At 42.6% G+C, this 19,240-nt stretch overlaps 1 protein-coding gene across 6 annotated transcripts in view; it reads right to left on the bottom strand.

Moving 5' to 3' along the window:
• The window catches only part of ADARB1 (adenosine deaminase RNA specific B1), a 964,894-nt gene that overhangs the window by 236,171 nt on the left and 709,483 nt on the right, over window positions 1–19,240 (bottom strand). For all 6 annotated transcript variants that reach the window (XM_078680556.1, XM_078680553.1, XM_078680555.1 and 3 more), the window contains one exon: window positions 3,276–3,350. Coding sequence is in view for 4 of the 6 variants with exons in the window: in XM_078680553.1 (XP_078536679.1) it covers window positions 3,276–3,350 (75 nt within the window). In the remaining 2 variants the exon portion in view is untranslated. The remainder of the gene's footprint in view (window positions 1–3,275; window positions 3,351–19,240) is intronic.

Here is a 19,240-nt window from a genome sequence, read left to right as displayed (position 1 = left end):
AGAGGCTGGGCAGGTGGGAGGGGAGGTGATGTTTTCACTAGTACAGAAGGAGGAAGTTCAGTGAAGTGACATTTATGGACCAATTTGTTTTCAGTAGAGTTCGCCGAGCACTCGGAGCTAGAGTTCCGGAATATCCACTGGAGCCCGAGTCTTGTCCTCTAATCACTAATGCAAAGGGGGATCATCTGATTTCAAAACTGTATATGGCTTGCATGGCTGTGGTGCCGAGTCGCATACCAAGATTCGGGAGGCATGGGAGCGAGATTTAGGGAACCAGATTCAGGACTCACATTGACATTTTGCTGCACTCAGATTAGGGAGGTCTCCCTGAATAGCAGGCACAAATTAATACACTTAAAATATCTATTGAGTGTTTACATGTCCCTGGCGAAACTCCATTCTATTGACCCCAACCGCCCGCACACCTGCCTAAAATGTCGGAACCCACAGGCGGATTTTGCCCACCTGACTTGGAACTTCACTAAAATCGAGGACTTTTATAGAACCATTTTTAGGTTAGTATCCCAGATGACACACTTGGAAATAGATCCCATGCCCGAGGTTGTCCTGCTGGGGTATGTTTATAACATGCCAAAGGCACTGCGTAAATTTATCGCTATTGCCCTCCTGTTAGCCAAGCAGGAAATAGCACTCAAATAGGGTAGTAGGACCTACCCTACAGTGAAAGCTTGTCTGTCTAGCCTCACTTTTTGTAACACAAATAGTGAACTCTATACCAAGACGCTGCCCCCCAACTTCCCGGCCAAAAGATATTTGAGGGCCGTTCAAAGAATATCTGCTTGGCATAGGATCGCCCTCCCCCACACAGCAACCTGCAGGCATAGTCCAGCTGGGGTGGGTTGATCTGCAGCCACTTAATCCGGCTGCACTATAGACATTCATTGAACTATGGAGGTTGGAGAAGTTGGTCATGGGAATTGGCCTTGCAGCAGGGTTTTGATCAGAGGGCATATTACAAGGTACTCTATAGATGCTACCCTTTTCAAATGTGCGATATATGACTGTGCACAATTTACTTGTATACACTTCTTTTGCTGATTGATTTGTAATTGCGGTAAATTACTATGAAATGTTTGTAACCATGACGAAAAAGGATAAATAAAATGTAAACAAAAAAAAAGCTCACCCAAGGGCTATAAAGATGGCCCTGAGCAGTGATGGCAAAGTAATGCCTTTGGAGCTCGAGAGGGGAAAGCTGGGCGTGGGGCTGGGACGTTACAGTAGACCTCAATCCCTAAAGTCAAAATTCAAAGGAAGTAGACAACCTTGAAAAGTAAATGGCTTCCTGTAGCCCCAACTGCCAGCAACCTCATCATCCTGCCATGCATAGATTTCTCATGACACCAGCCAGCTGTGCGCCAATAGCTTGTCAGAGGCAATAGCAAGATACACAAGACAACATTTTGAAGCTACTTCAAGATGGAGGCAAACAGCAACAGCCCCAGATGATGTAGTAGCGAGACATAACCCATCAAAAGAAGTTTTTTTGATGTTTCCCATAAAGTTGGAGCAGTCAGCTTCCTCCTGGAACAACTCAAAAAGACGTGAGGCATGCTTAATGTGGTTTGAAATTCACAAGCTGCTATCTCACTGTGGGCAAATATTTTTTATAGTTCTGCTGCAGTCTGGAACATACAAATATACAATTCTGACATGGGAAAGGACACCAAGAAGCCACTCTTGAAACCAAAATAATGTATGTTCTATAAATATAGTGTCCACCAGAAGCACGGAAGCACTGACTTCTCAAAGATTTTCCTTTCTTTTATCGAAACGGTCCAAACTGCTGATGAAGGGACATCAGTCCAATATCAGCAGTCTGTAACTGCTGAAGCTTGCCAGTGTGTGACAAAAAAGCATTCCTCCAGCAGAAAACATTCAATATACTTCCTTTCCCTGGGGACACAGGCAGAGTTTGGTGATGCAGCATCGGACTTTGTGCCTTCTGTATCATCCTTGTTTTTTCTGCAGTGCGAACATCTATGTTTGGCCAATGTTTGATTTATTAGGGCCAGCAACTCTGAGATAGAATAAAAGAGGTTGAGAAGCAGGCACGGCTGTCTCGGATTCAGAGACAGATGATAGCTAGAGAGTAGGATACTTTTCGTGAGAATACTGCCAAAAGCGTTTTGGCATTCAGTGATACCCAAGAGCACAAAAAAATCCCAATTCAGTCTCATTTCACAAGATGGCTACCAAACGTAAAACATAACAGCAGCTCTCCCACTGCAGACACAGCATCAGCACTTCAGATGCCAGGAAATAATGGCTCAAAATCCCATGGATGCCACAGCAGGTAGGCAATGGTATAGTGTGGCAAAGAAAGTAAAACTTCAGGCAGAATGGAGAAGGCAGTCCAATTCGGTGCGTGGCCCTACGATTGGTGGAGCCCATGACATTGCCAGAATAGCAAGACCTGCCCTGAAGGCTAATTCTGTATTCCTTTTAGGAGCGGAAACCGCATTAACAGCAGAAAAACATTTTCATGGAATAATATTACCTGTAACATTACTGGAGAAAGTAGCCTAATACCTACCCCTAAACAGCAACAGACTAAAACAATGTCATGAGGCTGTCATTAGTGGCTTCATAGCCATTAAAAAAGTCAATCATTCCTTTGGATCTGAAGGATTATGTTATCCTTTGAAAGGGGTGTGGTGATGAAAGGTTTCTGCAAAAGAATAGATTGAACTGCAAACAATGAGTTTGCTAATAGATTTTCATTGTCAACGTGTTCCTGCTTGAAATTAAAGTTTATCATTTATAATGAGTTCCAATCCAACTCTCTGAAGCACTCCACACAGAACCAGCCAAAGAAAAACAAATAGAGCATGAAAGAGTTCTACAGAAATCTAACCAGCAAAGCAACGAATATCATCATAAACATGCTGGGTTTATATGCAACCAACTTTATGTAAAATCTATCAGTTTCTCTCTTAAATCGGAAACCGAAAAAAAATGTGGAATAATATCATGCGAAATAAACAAGCACCATCAGAGTTCTAAACTGAGGTATTTAAAGCCTGAGATTTGTATAACACATGAATGAATATCTTACCTTACCCAGTTTTTTTTAGATAACCAGAATAGTTTTCCACGGATATGTTCACTCTAAGCCTATGAAATAGGCACTTTACAGTAGGGACACTTTACAAAACCATCCTGTTCAACCCTCCCTTCATGTTCCTGCCTTTTACCTAGGCATTTTTCAGTTTTGCGGAATGACACTAACTATAAAGCTTAAGGCATCTTACTCATATTTTCTTCATCGTCTACATCCATGATGAAATGCTTTTCTTGTTTCCGTGACTGGTACAGCTTGCTTCTCTCTAAAAAATAAAGAAACTATTTTAATCTTTAACGGTACACAGGACAGAAGAATAGATCTGTAAAAGTGCAAAATAACTATTTACCTAAATAGAAGTTATACACAACTTTCAGTAGTGAATAAATGGATGTTCTGCAAGTCAGCCTCTAGTTAGAACCACACTGTGGACAGGGAAGATTTGATATTTCCACATTTAGTTCTATACTAAAATTCACCCTTTCACGTTGGTCTACTAATAGGATTTTGTATTAATAACTTATTTAAAGTGAAATATGTTAATAGGTGTGCATTTGTTCAGCCTCGACTTACAATTAACATGTATATTATTAACGTTCTCAGAAAGATGGCTTGAATGTCCCGATAAGATCCAGTTATGCTCTTGGGGTCAAAACATAGACAACATGAATAGGGATTGCCTCACCTTGAATCATATAAACGCCATAGTTTTGAATGGATTCCCATTTGTAATGTCATACAATCCATTGCTCATTTTAACATTATCTGTTTCAACAGAACAAAAGAACCGCACACTCTGCGCTATTCTTCATTTGATGTCTTTTGCTATGAAATATTGCAAGGTTAATAAATTCTACATTAGTGGATCTCATGTTTGTGTTTTATGCTTTTATCAAATGGGTTAGCCCTATGTTTAATACCTGTAAACCACTCTAGCACAACAATGCTATAATCACTGGAAACGAGTCACTAAAATGTGTAATCAAGTCAGATAAGAAGAGATTCAAACTGGTGCCATGGCAGCTGGACAAAGTCCGAAAGTGGAGATTTTATCATACCTCGTCGGAGTGAGCTGTGTGGGATGCTTCCCTCCCAAATGACTATGAGCCGCCCTAGAAAGAAAATCTGAAGCATATCTTGTGTTTGAAGAATATGGAAGATGGGAGCGGGACCTCTTTGCGGAACAGGCAGCATTAGAAGAGTGAAGGTGTACTGCATTTTCATTTGTGAAAATCGTTAATGTCTGTAATAAAGTGTGAATTACTTCTGCATTTGTGGAAATCAATGTGTGAGAGAAAAAATATTGATTGTAAAATATAATAAACTCAATAGGATCGTATACAGATTATAGACTCAATAAAACTATATGTAAATAAGAGGTTTAAAGAAAACATTTAAGGCATGAGGAAATACAATCCTAAAAATCAGCTGTTAAAAAGATGATCACACTAATGCACATAAACTGCACTATACTCAATCATACATCACCGCAAAATACCATTGTCCCACCTAATACAATACGTGTTTGGCTACACCTAATAAACCATCCCTCGGGCAGTACCAAATAGACCATGCAGAGAATCTTTATTTTTTTAGCCTAAACAACCCTAGTATTAAGACAATTTATAAACAATACCATATTTCTCTGAGAAACAAATGTTCTGGATACTGAAATTCCACCTTTTCATAAATCACTAATAAGGCATTGTCTTTCAATTGTATTTATATAGCGCTTCTAAACCCTAACGAAAAGCTAGAGCTATTTTCAGAGTACATGTTGCACAATATTCTATTGGATCATGAGTGAGAGCTCACTGGAATGAACATGGAATTTAATTCTGTGCCATCTGCAGGCACCTCGTCCACCAATGGTATACTGTCTTCATCCAGAAGAGAAACAGTGACATGCAGATCATGTTTGGGGGATAAAACAGCCAGACAGCCTTCTATCAGAGGCTGGTTAGCCATTAAACTCACTAGACTGACTAACCTGAGATCCTGGGTCCAGCGGGAGCAATGAAGGATGCCTGATCTTAAATGCCTAACTGTGCTCTCCATAACAAGCAGCGAAACTGCTTAATCGGAGACAACGCGGATGGAAGGTGGGAAATGGAATGAAAGAGAGATATGACAACTGCATCTGAAAGTGGCTGTGCTGCTGTGTTCCTTCATACTGCTCTGCCTGGTGATGCCCCTCACTGCTTTTTATGTGCTACCTCTCTTCCTTCGATTCATTTCTCTGGGCATGTCACCTGGTTTTTCCTAAAGCCTTTTCGTTGTTGCGCAAAGCATGAATGTCCAACCTCGAAGATTTTTCAACTGTAGATCTGAACTCTGGACTTGGTGCTTGAGAGTCTGCCCACATGTGCCTTAGTCTCTGAGCACCTTGCATTATCAAACAAGTTGTTACCTTTATCTGGCTGTTAGGTCCTATTCCTATCATAAAGGCCTCCTCAAACAATTATGCTTAGCCTCACACAATGTCTCACAAATGTTCTGTTGACTGGAAGATTAGTCTCTCTGTGGTATTCCCTCTGGTTCTCTGTCCCATTAGTTATCTGTCGAGCACTCCTGTGAGGGGCACTGCAATGTCATATGTTGTGGGTTCCCATGGGGATGGAATTTGACTCTGAGGTGGAGATTTAACAGTTCAAAGGGAAGATGTTTATGGATGGATGGGATCTTCATTGATTAAAGGACTTAAAACTTTCACAGTTTCCCTGGCTCTCATCTGATGTCGTCAACTTACAAAGAGCCTGACTTTGAAATACTACACTGGCGTAGTCGGCAGGATTGAAGATCCCAACAACAGGCAACAACCTTAGGTGAGATTGTTCAGTTTTCCTATGCAACTCAACCATTGTCCATGGTCTGCGTGCTGTGCTTCTTCTCTACATGACTTTATCATCCATTGAACAATTACGTTTGGACTCTTTCCCATTGCCTATACCCCGCTGACACAGCGTAGGTAAACTACGTGTGGTGGAGGGCCTCATTGCGGGATGTATAGGGCATTGCTCTCTTGTGACGAACACTCCCACTCACAGGCACATGGTGTGTGTTGTGTGCTCTGTGCTTATAATCGGGGCTCCACCTTGTCGGGACTTGTGGAGTTAGTACATCTTTGAGGAAAAGGGGTATATGAGAGCATTTAGAGAACCGTTACACAGTCTCTTTCAGTGCTTTGCCCTCGAGGTCAGTGTTCGCACAACAGTGGAGATTATCAGCGCACGATCTGACTTACGCATGGAAAGCTCTTTCAACGCGTTTCTGTGTTTTAAGCTCCTGCCGACAGGCACAACCTTTCGCCTGCTCTGGTGCCTTGTCTGCTTCTGTTGTCCATGTGAGCCCTGCGGGCGCTATTTAAAAAAGGGAAGAGGCACTGACTTACTGCTAAAGGAATACTACCACTCCACGGAAGTCACTCACATCTTACTAACATATTGTGCACTCTCGCACACGCTCAGCTTGTTCTAGGAAAACCACTCACACCGTACCAATTTAGCATGCGCTCCCGCTGACACACTCCGCTTGTTCCAGTGTTCCTCTGTTCGTGAAAGCGCCGACAGGAACAGCCTCCTCCAGATTGCCTGTCTACCTCGCATCCCGGATGTAATTGCTAACTGATTTAACCAATTCCTTTCTATTAAGCCAAACTGTCGTCTTGGTGCATTGCTGACCTCTATAGGTTGTGAATGGTATCACAAGATATCCTTTGGAAAACTTTATTGATCACATTTGTACTCTGGGTGGTTTGGATGGTAGTTTTGTTCCTTCTGCTTAGTGTTTGCTTCTTGTCTCTATTTTAAATCTATCAGGTCTTCAGTCATGCAAAATATTCCAGCTCCAGCAATCTTCTTGGCACCCCAAGGCACACCAACCATCAAGTGGGAAAAATGGCCCAAAAAAGTTTTTGAGAGATATGCAAAGGTGTGTGGTGCAACTTTGAGTACAGAACGCAAAGCGTCAATCTTAATGCACAAGTTCTGAGAAGCAAAATATCTTTGATCATCTACCAGTGCAATCACAAGCGGAAATAGAGGACTTAAAGGAGTATGAGTTGCATATTTTGAAACTTGACAAACTTTCTTCCAAAAAGCACCACTATCCTGGAACGGTGTCATTCTGCTGGAAGGTACCAGAATGAGGGAGAGTCTATTGAGTCATATGTCACTGACCTCCACAGGTTAGCTTCTTTGTGCAAGTTTGGTGGCATGGTGAATGATCACATACACAATCAGTTTATGGATGGATGTGTCACTGAAAGGGTGCATGATGAACTATGGCTAAAGGATGATCCCACCTTGGAAGAAGTTTTGGTCATTGCTAAAAGGGTGGGCATTCTATGGAGTGTGTCAGGGTTATCAGGAAAGCAAATCTAAAAAGAGGTGAGTTTGCATGTGGTCAAGAAAAAGACTAGAGCCATGATACGAAAGAATGAGCAAGACACTTTCAAAGGGAAGATGAGAGCAAGGAGGTGCTTCCGATGTGACAAAGTTGGGCACTTGGCAAATGACAGAAGTTTTCCTGCTCTTAAAACTGTGTGCACAAAGTGTAGGAAGAAAGAGCACGCTGCTGTTTGTAAAACAAAGCTGGTGAGACCCAGAGTGAAAGAAGTTAACATGGAGGTGGATTTGGTGCAGGGAGATGACGAATTTGACTGTTTGTGGTCAGATTGTATTGCACATAAAAGGTGACGGAAAGGTTAAAAGTTCTCCAGTTGAGACCATTGTGGTACAGGGAGAAGAGACAAGCGTACTATTTGACTCCGGGGCCAAGATAACTATTGTCTCTAACAAATTTTATCAAAATAATCTTTGTGACAAGGTTACTTTGAGCAAACCCAATATCAGGCTGTGTGCGTATGGTGGTGAACCCATCAGATTGCATGGCTTCTTTGAGGGAATGATTGAATATAAGCAGAGGCTAGTATCTGGGAAGATTTATGTATCACAGAAAAGAGATAGTGTCATATGTTGGTCACATCAAGGAGATTTGGGAGTCATGTTGGATCCTAGTGGACCCATTCCCATCCTTTTGAAGGAGAAAGACATGTTGTGTAATGTTGGTTTGACGGGATCGAGTTGCTTGAGGAAATGAGAAAGGAATTCCCACCGGTACTTAGGAAGGAGTTTGGGTGTCTTGTTGATTATGAACATAAAATACGCTTGGTGGCACATGCCCAACCTGTGTTTTGCAAGGTGAGAAATGTACCCATTGAGGTGCGTGATGAAATGCAAGCTGAGATTGAGAAACTCAAGGAAGGTGGCATCATTGAGGAAGTTGAGGGCACAGAGTGGCTCGCTGCTATGGTGGCTGCCAGGAAGGTTAAAGGGCCTCTACGTGTGTATGTGGACTTAAGGCATCTTAACAAGTGTGTTATTGTTGACAGGTATTCTCTGCATAACATAACTTTGAGTTGGTTCTGCTGCTTGGTGGTGCACCTGCCTTTCGTACCATTGATCTCACCTCGGCGTACCACCAGATTAAATTGAATGAGTCATCAAGGGATTTGACAGCATTTGTGACTCTCTCTGGCACTTTCAGGTTCGTCAGGGTACCTTTTGGGCTTGTCTTAGTGGCTTTGACTTTTCAAAGGGTGATGAAAAGAGTCCTCAAAGGGATTAGTGGGGTCTGTGTGTACCAGGATGACATCTTGGTATTCGGGAAAGATGAGGCAAACCATGAGAGTTGTTTGAGAGAAGTATTAAGAGGGCTTACTGATGCTAACCTTATGATAAAGGGAGATAAATGCAAGTCTGAAACCAAGATGGTTGACTACTTGTGTCACACTATTTCAGGTGAAGGTGTAGTTCCCAAGGCAGAGTTAGTTGACACTATTTCTCGTATGAGTTTACCCACCTCGCAGGAAGAGTTGATGACATTTCTGGGGATGGTGGAATTTTATGTGAAATTTCTCGAAAACTTTGCTGACTTGAGAGCCAACATGAGGTGTCGTCTGAGAAAAGGAGTTGTGTTAAGCAAACAAGAGTCCAGCCCATGAAAATCAGGAGGTTACCTGATGGTCGCTGGCGTAAAATCGCACTGGACATTCTTGGACCAATTCATGGAGAGGGATCGCAGAGATTTATAATGGTTGTCATTGATATTTTGTTAAGGTGGCCAGAGATTTGTGTATCTAACTCGATTGAAATCAAGAATGTCATCAAATTCTTGGAACTACTTTTTGCACATGAAGGCTTTCCTTGCACTCTTCTCACTGACAATGGAGTGCAATTAACCTCAAAGGAGATGACAAAGTTTCTGTTGGACAGGGCCATTGAGCACAAGTAGTGCTCACTGTATCATCCTAACTAACGAAATGGTAGAAAGGTTAAACAGGGTCCTTAAATAAACCATCGCATTGGTCAAATCTAACTCTTAATTGGAAAGAAGATGTTATGGAGCGGGTTGAGATGTATAGGTTGATTCCTCATTGCACCGTTGGGAAAACCCTGTTTCATTTATTTAGGGGCAGGTTACCCAACACTTTGGTTGAGCCTTCCTGGGTAAACAATTAAGAATGTGAAGTAGGCAAGCGGTCTGATGATGGTTGTTGGCGCATGAATGAGGAAAAGAAGGCAGTGGAGAGGAAAAAACATTTTGATGACTAACATTCTGTGAAAACGCTGGTTGTAATGGGCGCCGATCTTGTCAAGATCAAACGTCCTGTCCTGGGTGGGACAGTGAAGTTCTCCAAGCCCATTCCAGTGGTCAAAAACTTTAACAATGCTGTAGGAACACAGGGCCATCGCAAATGGAATCTCGAAGGGGTCGTCCTGTACAAAAGGATGTGTGATAGCAGCAAGATTCCAATTAAGGCTGGGAGTGGTTTCGTTTTAACTAGGAGTGGACAGGTGGTGCGCAAACCCAGACATTTGGAGGATTTTGTTTGAGAGGAGTGTTGAATAGACTTGCTCCATACTGACTTTTTTGTGCAACAAATTGTTTACACCCATAACTTATACTTTTTTTTCTTGTTTTGGTTAATGTTCAGAGTAGGGAGGTGTGTGGTTTTCCCTCCTGTTCTCTGTCCCATTAGTTATTTGTCAAGCACTCCTGTGAGAGGTACTGTGATGTCATATGTTGTGGCTTCCCATGGGGATGAAATGTGACTTCGAGGTGGAGATTTGATATTTGAAAGGGCAGCCGTTTATGGATGGATGGGATCTTCATTGATTAAAGGACTTAAAGCTTTCAGTTTCCCTGGCACTCATTCGATGTCTTCAACTTACAAAGAGCCTGACTTTGAAATGCTACACTCTCCTTTTAAGCAAGATGTTAAGTATGCATAATGTAGCCAAGGAACAATTGTACTGATCTGAGTCTTTTCTTTTGCAGGTTTCATATTATTGGAATTGGTGAAGACCAGGGTTGCTGTCTCCTAGGATGACTGGACAATCAAGACTGAAGTCGTTCCAGAAAGCTGGACGGGATTGTGGAGGTAAGTCAGACAACTGAACATGAGCTTGCCTCTGCCGAGTTCCCAATTGCCAAGCACGGCATGTCAGGCAGGTGTGCCATTTACAGGCTGTGGATTGGAAATGGCCACCAAAAAGATTTCAGAAGGCTCTGCATTCAAAATGACTACGGAAAAGAATCCTGAAGGTCCTAGATTCAAAAATGGGCACCAAGAACTTTCCAAAAGGTTCCAGAAGATTCTGGATTTAAAAGGGCCATGAGAAGAGTTCAGAAGGTTTGGATTAAAAAATGGTCACCAAGAAATTTCCAGAAGATTCTTAGGGTAGGCAATATGGTGCAAGATAACCAAATCGGATTGGAGCTAAATTCTATGGACAGATGGCCTTTAAACATTGAATAACTTAAATGCTTGATGTCACCCCTGACCGCTGTGTATGCCTCGAGCTAGATGGGTGTCTACTGTGTGCTTGACTGTTCCTACTGGCCATGAGATTAATCCCTTGTATTGTGTATGACTGCAATGTTTCAGGGCCCCTGACTCAGGCACTGACTCAGGGCAGGGCACATTAGGGGGCTCTCCTTCTCACTACCATGTTGACAACCAAAAGGATACTTGCATACATCTTCACAAGCTTTCATGACAAACTGTCAACATGGTTCACTGCCAAGCAGAGGCATTTCGGTCTTGGTATTGCCTGAAATGCATAGATTTTAGACTGGAAATAGAAGCACCACACAGTAGGTCACAACGTAATTAAATATAAACACACACTTGTTCAAATTGGTTTTACCACCACTGAAACCATCAGCCAAAAACTCAAATATTCTATGTAATTGTTTCACAATGTACCACTGTAAATCAAAATACCACATAGCAACTATATACATGTAAGAATAAAGGAAATCCTGAAAAAACACACAAATTAGCTAAGCATTTTTTTCTGGCTCAATCTATAGTCTTAAGAATGCTATCACTCACTACATGGATCCTTCTTTTACATTACTAATTTACTAATGAATTCAAAGGGGAAATAAAAAACGGAATGGAAATTGAAATGTAGAAAGTGTTTGAACACAGAGACAGTCAACACTTCGTGAGCAAGCTTACATTTTGGCTGTTAGCTTCAACATGCTCTTTATACAAAGTTCTAATACAGATTCTTGGGCCAAATGTACTAAGAATGAAGTAGGTAAAAGTTGTTTCGAATTGTGCACGACTTTTACTGAATCCATTCTGCTGCTGCAAACCGACCTATATACTAATAGGTCATTTCGTAAATTCACATTTGTAGTGGGTGGTAATGCGACCTACCTCATAATTATTAATGAGGTAAGTCGCAATTTGTGTCTCACCTTGAATTGCAACCGTCACAGGGATGATAGCTTACTGAGGTCAGCAGACCAGAACATCTGTGACTGTTTTTAAATAAAGCAATTTTAAAAAATATAACATCTAAGGGTACTCCGTACCACAATAGACATTGGGCCATCGGACCAGTGCCTTCTCTTGAAAAATGTTTTTGTCAACATTCAAAAAGAGGAAGAGGGTTCCTGAGGGACCCCTACCCGTTTACAAATGGGTTTCCATTACATGTTTACAGTCAGTAAAGTATTAATGTTTTGAGACCAGATTCTTACCGAATACCATTAATATACACCATTCTGATTTGGTATTTGGACGGGATGCCATAAAAACGCTCCTTCCAAATACCAAATCCATATTTGGTCGCAAACCCAAATTGTGATTTGGTAACGAGCTACCGAATCACACTTTGGGTTTCATATACTGAATCGCAATTTGGGTTACGTACACGACAAAAAGCCTTTTTGTGGTAGCAAATGACACGATTCTGTAAATCGTACCTTTTGCAAATGCAAAAACGCTTCGTACATTTTGCCCTTAGTTTGTCAACAAAATTACCTATCGTACTAAAATGGCAGGCTCTTACACAGGTTTTGGCAACTTGCTATTTCCTTTAACAATTCTAGCCCAATTGTTATGTGAAGTAATATATCATAGATATTTAGAGGAAACTAGGACACCTACACAGCTCCACTGGCAGGTCTGCATCTTTTTCGGCATATATAATGATGCATATTTTGCCAATATTTTTCAATGAAAAGCTAATGACTGTCCCACAAGCAGATAGAGAAATGAGCAATTGTAAAAATAGTGAGACATCACTTTGTTACTGCAGAAAACACATAAAAAACAATAATCTAAGAAGAGGGGAGTTAGAAAACAAGTGATAAAAGAGAGCTGGAGTTTCGGCACTGGAGAGGGAAATATGATGTCTGAAAAATGCAACATTAAGTAACACCTTAATTTATCGCCCAGAATTCATTTTGAATACACATTTTATTGAGATCAATTACATTTGATTTTAGAAGGAGGGGCTTTAAATGAGTAGCACGTGGTTGTTGTACACTTCATATCACGGAGAGAAGGGAGGAATACAAATAATTTCTAACCTTCCATAAATAGTTCGAGCATTAGCCAACAAGTGGTTCAATTTTAGCAATGTAAATTAGAAACGAACCTGAACAATACACCTCAGAAAACTGACAGTGTCGCATGACCCCAATTACCACGCAAGAACTTAGATACGGTGTACCGCATCCTGCTTTTTGTACTTGGAATACGGAAACTAATCTGAACAGGGACAGAATGATATTCCTTGGCAGAAAGTAGATTGACAATTATGAGAAAGCCTACCCTTGCTCAGAAGGCTGGCTGCTATCAGCACCAGCAGTCATTCAAATGAAAATAATTTCATTTATATAATGAAACACTGAAGTCTTGCATATTGCAATTATTTTATCAAGAGGGTTATATTAAATATTAATACACTTTCGAGGTGAAAGGCACTGTTCAACGAGATGAAACCAGCAAAATGGCTCTTAAAAGAGACTCCGGTCTAATCTGGTCCAGTAAATGTCTAGGAAAGGAACGGTGTATTTACCATCCACAAGGAAGAAATACATCATTTTGGCGAAATGAAGTAATGGGTGTACCAATTCTGGGGAAGACTTGTCTGGGCAGAAGTGGTTTAATAGTTAAGATGCCTGTAGAGCCGTGGTACGCATAGTACGGCCCGCAGGTCTTCCTTGGCGGCCCGCGGACCTTGCAGGTAATGTACCCAATGCCCCAAAGAGAGAGAGAGAGATAGTGACTGACAGAGAGTGGAGAGAGAGTGGAGAGAGAGAGTGGCGAGAGAGAGTGGGGAGAGAAGGAGTAGAGAGTGGAGAGTGGAGAGAGAGTGGAGAGTGGAGAGAGAGTGGAGAGAGAGAGGAAAGAGTATAGAGAGAGACTGACTGACAGAGAGAGAGAGACTGACATAGCTAGACTGACAGAGAAACTGCCAGAGAGAGAGAGAGACTGCCATAGAGAGAGAGAGAGACTGACAGAGAGAGAGAGAGAATGACAGAGAGAGACTTATTGACTGACAGAGAGAGGGACTGACTAACAGACTGAGTGAGAGAGACAGAGAGAGACTGACAGACAGAGAGACACTGACCGAGAGACTGGCTGACATGACTGACAGAGACGGACAGAGAGACTGACTGACAGAGAGAGAGCCTCACTGACTGAGAGAGAGCCTCACTGACAGAGAGAGCCTCACTGACAGAGAGAGAGAGCCTCACTGACAGAGAGAGAGAGCCTCACTGACAGAGAGAGAGAGCCTCACTGACAGAGAGAGAGAGAGCCTCACTGACAGAGAGAGAGCCTCACTGACTGAGAGAGAGCCTCACTGAGAGAGAGCCTCACTGAGAGAGAGTCTCACTGAGAGAGAGCCTCACTGAGAGAGAGAGCCTCACTGAGAGAGAGAGCCTCACTGAGAGAGAGAGAGAGAGAGAGACTGACTAACAGAGAGAGAGAGAGAGAGACTGACTAACACAGAGAGAGAGAGAGAGAGAGAGAGAGAGAGAGAGAGAGACTGACAGAGATTGAGAAAGAGAGACTAACTGACAGAGAGAGAGACTGACAGAGAGAGAGAGAGACTGTGATGGAATTGTGGTCAAAGTGTGTATGAAGCTATGCAATGCCTCTTAAGATTGCTATTTTCTGCTAATAAAAAAGTATTATCAAAATGTGCTCTTTGTAGTTACATCTGCTTTTAAAATACAGCATTGGTGCATTGTCTAATGTTTTGAAAATGGTTTGATTTTTTTTAAACTCTAGTCCTGCCCCCTCGCTGGCCCCATTCCCCCACTCACCCCACCCTTACCGGTGCAGCCCTCGGCCACAAACCACACTATAATTTTGGCCCCGGCAAAGTTTGTGAGTACCCATGCTGTAGCGGAATTAGGAAACATGGCCTTCAAATTAATTTGCAGCATTTCATCGAAATGTGTGAACATGGCAAAACTGCTGCAGGAGGCATTACATATTTGCTGCTAAGTAATGTACTCGTATGGCAAAGAATGGCCATAGACTCTCGCTACTGATGAACCCAATGCGTACTAGCGGCTCCCCATGTAGCCTAACTGAAAACTTGCAACAGGTGGTAGGGTTTCTGCATTTGAAAGGTAGATTTCCAAGACCAGCTGCTGTTGTTTACAGCAAAGGGAACAGAGTGCAGTGCTGGCATTTTAGATAAGCATAGGCAAAGCCAGGCTTCTGCACTTCCAGTTCCCAAGGTCTAGCGGCAAACGGAAATGTATGTTACAGATTGCACTGTTGACCCTTAATGTTTTAAGCTCTGGAGACAAGGCCTGGTGGAGAAACAAGTAAGAAGGGCACAGGGGGGGTAAGGGACAAATAAAAGTATAAGGAGAAAGAATGTCACAGACTGAGGACAAGGAGTAGTCCACACAGCAAAAGGAGTTTTTCACAGGGAAGGCAACCCAGAATGGGATGTGCCAGAGGCAGAATGTTATGCTAGAGCCACAACAGGTCGATGTGGTACAAAAAGCACCAGCGAGCCCAGGGATAAAAGGGAGAACAGGACAATGAGGGGCAATTAGAGGACAAGACAGGTACCTAATGAGCTATAAGGCATGTCCAGGAGGAGCAGCGGGGGCACACTTCTCTCTTACACACAGAAAGTACAGCATGAGTGAGCACATTTTGTTGCACATGCAAGATAGGTACATCAGGGACCTCAAAGACACTGCTAAATGCCTCATGGATACCAATATTTCTTTGCAAGTGTAGATGTGGTTGAAGTATTTGGATTTTAAAGCGGAGGCCAAGGCCACCGGCATTAACGTGCAGCTTTAATCAAGCAGTATCAATAAAGCCCGTCAGCCAAGGATTTTCAGGCTGTTATGGAAGCCACTTTCACCTCAAATGTTCAACCAACATCTCATCTTCATTTACCTTAAAGAAGTTAAGGGTTTCAGGTTAAGACTGCAGCATCATTACAGGAGATGTATAGCATTCTTGCTGGGGTTGGGGGTGCTGAGATTAGAAGGTGAAGATCTTTCCTCCACTACTTTAATTAGGCCCACATTGCCAATGGCTTTTGGATTGGCTATCCTCTAAAACTTTTACATCCATCGAAATCAAGGTCACTGACCTTTCCCTGGAATGCAGCATCTATGGAGATTTTGGTTTGCAAGGGGTTAGGTCGCCTGCTTATGTGACCCTTTTGCTAAGCTGTAATGAAAACTTGTAGCTTCAAACTGCATAGTGCTGGAAACGGCTGATTAGCGTTAAATTCAAGCTTATCGCAGCCGTGCAGTTTTAAGTGGCATCTCTGAGGTGGTGGACTTTCCAATTACTACTTTCTCAGGTCTCAGTAGTAACAGATTATGCAGTGGAGCACCCAAGTATCGAACTGGGAGCTCCACTGCATAATCCCCCCATAATTTATTAATGGGACATCCCTGAACAAACTTGTAGGAGGTAAAGGTAGTCTTCCCAGTCTTTAAGGTATTTCTTCCTGTCTGCAGTTCCAATGTGGTCATGGAAGATATCGACAACACAGTAGTCCTCTTCATAAATAGACAAACAGGGAGCACTCACTTTACTCTGTTCTGCTAGCGGGCAGTGGAGCTGGTCACCTAGGCTCGAACAAGGCCAAGACGGCTCAATATGAGATTAGACAACCTGACCGGAACCCTATACTTCACAAGTTTGAGCTTAGCCAGACAGACCTTCTAAAGGCCTGAGGCAACCATACACTCACATGTTTGTGACATCTGAATTCAAACAAGTTTTGCAGGACTTAAAGGAGTCTGAGCTCTCTTAAGGATGGTTTCTAACTGCAATTGCTAGTTTGGTTTCCTCACAGAAACTCAGAAGGCCCTTCTACAGCTCAAATCCAGGTAATGGCATGTTGTAATTCTAGTTGCCCCAGCCCAATTCTGAGGCATCCTGCACCTTTTCCAGATGGAAGACTTTTGACTTCTTTTTAGAGAATACCATCTAATGATGAAAAGGATCTGGCTTGGCATCCAGGCTACAAAATCGAAACATTTTGTTACTACTACAAACCAATAAACTAACCCTCAATTAAAAACACGTCTAAAGACAACCAGACTGGCAATCTTAGGATTACTGCAACTTGATAAAGCTAGGGCATTGAAAGCCACATTGGTTAAAGCCCTTACAAGATAAAAAAATGTGTTACGGGTAACCCACTGTTGATCAGTACACAGTACAAGTACTACAAGACTCAGTTGTTCATGGATTCACAAACATTCCTCTGAGACACTACTTGTACTAGCATACCAGTTTCATGCAGAATTATGTTTTAATCAATGACCATCATTCAAAAGCCTACAGAGAGCCATAGGTGGCCTGAATCCTGCTGGTGCTTAGTGCCAGCGATGCAAAAAACAAAGAAAGAAAAAGGCTGTTGAAATGGATCGCAGAAGATTAAATGGATAAGGAGAAAGAAAAAAAAGAGAGGAGAAGCAAGAATCAGGACAGTGGGGACAAGAACCACTAAGCAGACCAGTTGGGCCTTGGCCAAAAGGATATGGTCATGGAATGCAACAGAGATAACCTAGAGGAACAGAAAGTGGAATAGGGCCAAAAAGAGCTGGCATCAAGTGGAGAGACAGGAAGATAAAGCGGTAGGCAAAAAGGATAAGTAGGAGGAAATCTGTGCAAGCGATCAAGGGGAGGCGGAGATGAGCATAAAGAGCAGGGTGAGTACTAAGAGGGGCAGGAAGACCAGCGGGGCAACTCAGACAAATTTATAGTTTTGTATGGTAATTAGAGCTACTGTTAAGCTTCTAGTGATTACTAGATTATTTTGAACCCTGATGGATGATTTACCACCCGGTCTGCCTCGGAAGAGCAGCATTTAGTAGAAACAGTGACAGCAGCAATGTGGCTAACCGACCGCCACTTCATTTAGTAACCCTTTGGACACTGTGGTGGCTGATATAACACATTTTAGATGTGAGACAGCAGTGATATATTTTTACATTCAAATAGGAAAGTTGGGCTGTCTACCAATAGTCAGTTAAAGTGCTCTCCAGCTTCAAGTGGATTTAGAGCAAGCCAGACTTGTGCAACATGCCAAAAGAATAAGTTACTTACCTTCGGTAACGTTTTTTCTGGTAGATAAAGTATCTGCTTGTTGATTCCTCACCTTTTGAATTACCCCTTGCGCAGCAATCCACAGAAAGTTTTTTCATAGCTCTCCCACATAGACGAGAACGTCACAATGGCACGGCTCAGCATGTGACTCCGCATGACGTCATCGGAGCCATAGGACGACCTCATTGTCGTGCTGACATCAGTTCCACCCATTTGTTCCGTGCCTTCAAGGCGAACGGGGAACCAACAACATTTCACAAGTATATACAAAATATACACATACTATTCAAGATGGAAGGAAACTGGAAATTCTAAAAACATAGACATTTCCTAGCGACAAACATCATATATTCTCCAATGTCAGTGAACATAAGACTGTCATACCAAAAATTATTTTCGGTAGAAGTAGGTAGACAATGGGGAGGTGGGTGGGTCAGTGAGGGATCCACAGGCAGATACTGTATTCACCAGAAAAAGCATTACCGAAGGTAAGTAACTTGTTCTTCTGATGGATACATCTGCCTGTGGATTCCTCACCTTTTGAATTGAATCCCCAAGCAGTCCCACTCCCGAAGGAGGGTGTCCACCTACCTAAACCAAAAATCCTGCAGGACAGAACATGCAAAATGGCCATCCCTCCTCACCTCCGAATATAAGCAGTAATGCTTCGCAAAAGTGTGGAGGGAGGCCCAACTTGCCGCCTTGCAGATGTCTACAACAGGGACACCTCTAGCCATAGCCGAAGACGGCTTAGCTCTAGTAGAATGAACTCTAATACCTTCAGGCGGCTCCTTCTAGGCCAAGGCGTAGCAGATCGTGATGCACAGGATGGTCCACCTAGACAGCGTTTGCTGGTTGACAGCCTTGCCCTTCATTTATCCCACCTAACCAATGAAGAGCTGATCGTCCAGCCCGAAGTCCTTATTTCTGCCCAGGTAGAAGCTGACCGCCCTCTTAGGGTCCAGGTGGTGAAGTCTCTCTTCCTCCTTAGAATCATGAGGGGGAGGATAGAAAGTGGGTAAAGTGATGGACTGCCCCAGATGAAACGGAGTAACCACCTAAGGCAGGAAAGCAGCTCTGGTCCTCAGAACCATCTTATCTGCAAGGATAGACGTGAAAGGAGGCTTAAAACTAAGAGCCTGCAGCTCACTAAACTTCCTGGCAGAGGTAATCACAAAATGAAAAATTGTTTTGAATGAGAGAAGCCTAAACGGACGACTATGTAGAGGCTCGAA

Source organism: Lissotriton helveticus, chromosome 3_1 (assembly GCF_964261635.1).
Source record: "Lissotriton helveticus chromosome 3_1, aLisHel1.1, whole genome shotgun sequence".
Taxonomy (NCBI): domain Eukaryota; kingdom Metazoa; phylum Chordata; class Amphibia; order Caudata; family Salamandridae; genus Lissotriton; species Lissotriton helveticus.
This window is presented reverse-complemented; position numbering and strand designations above follow the sequence as displayed.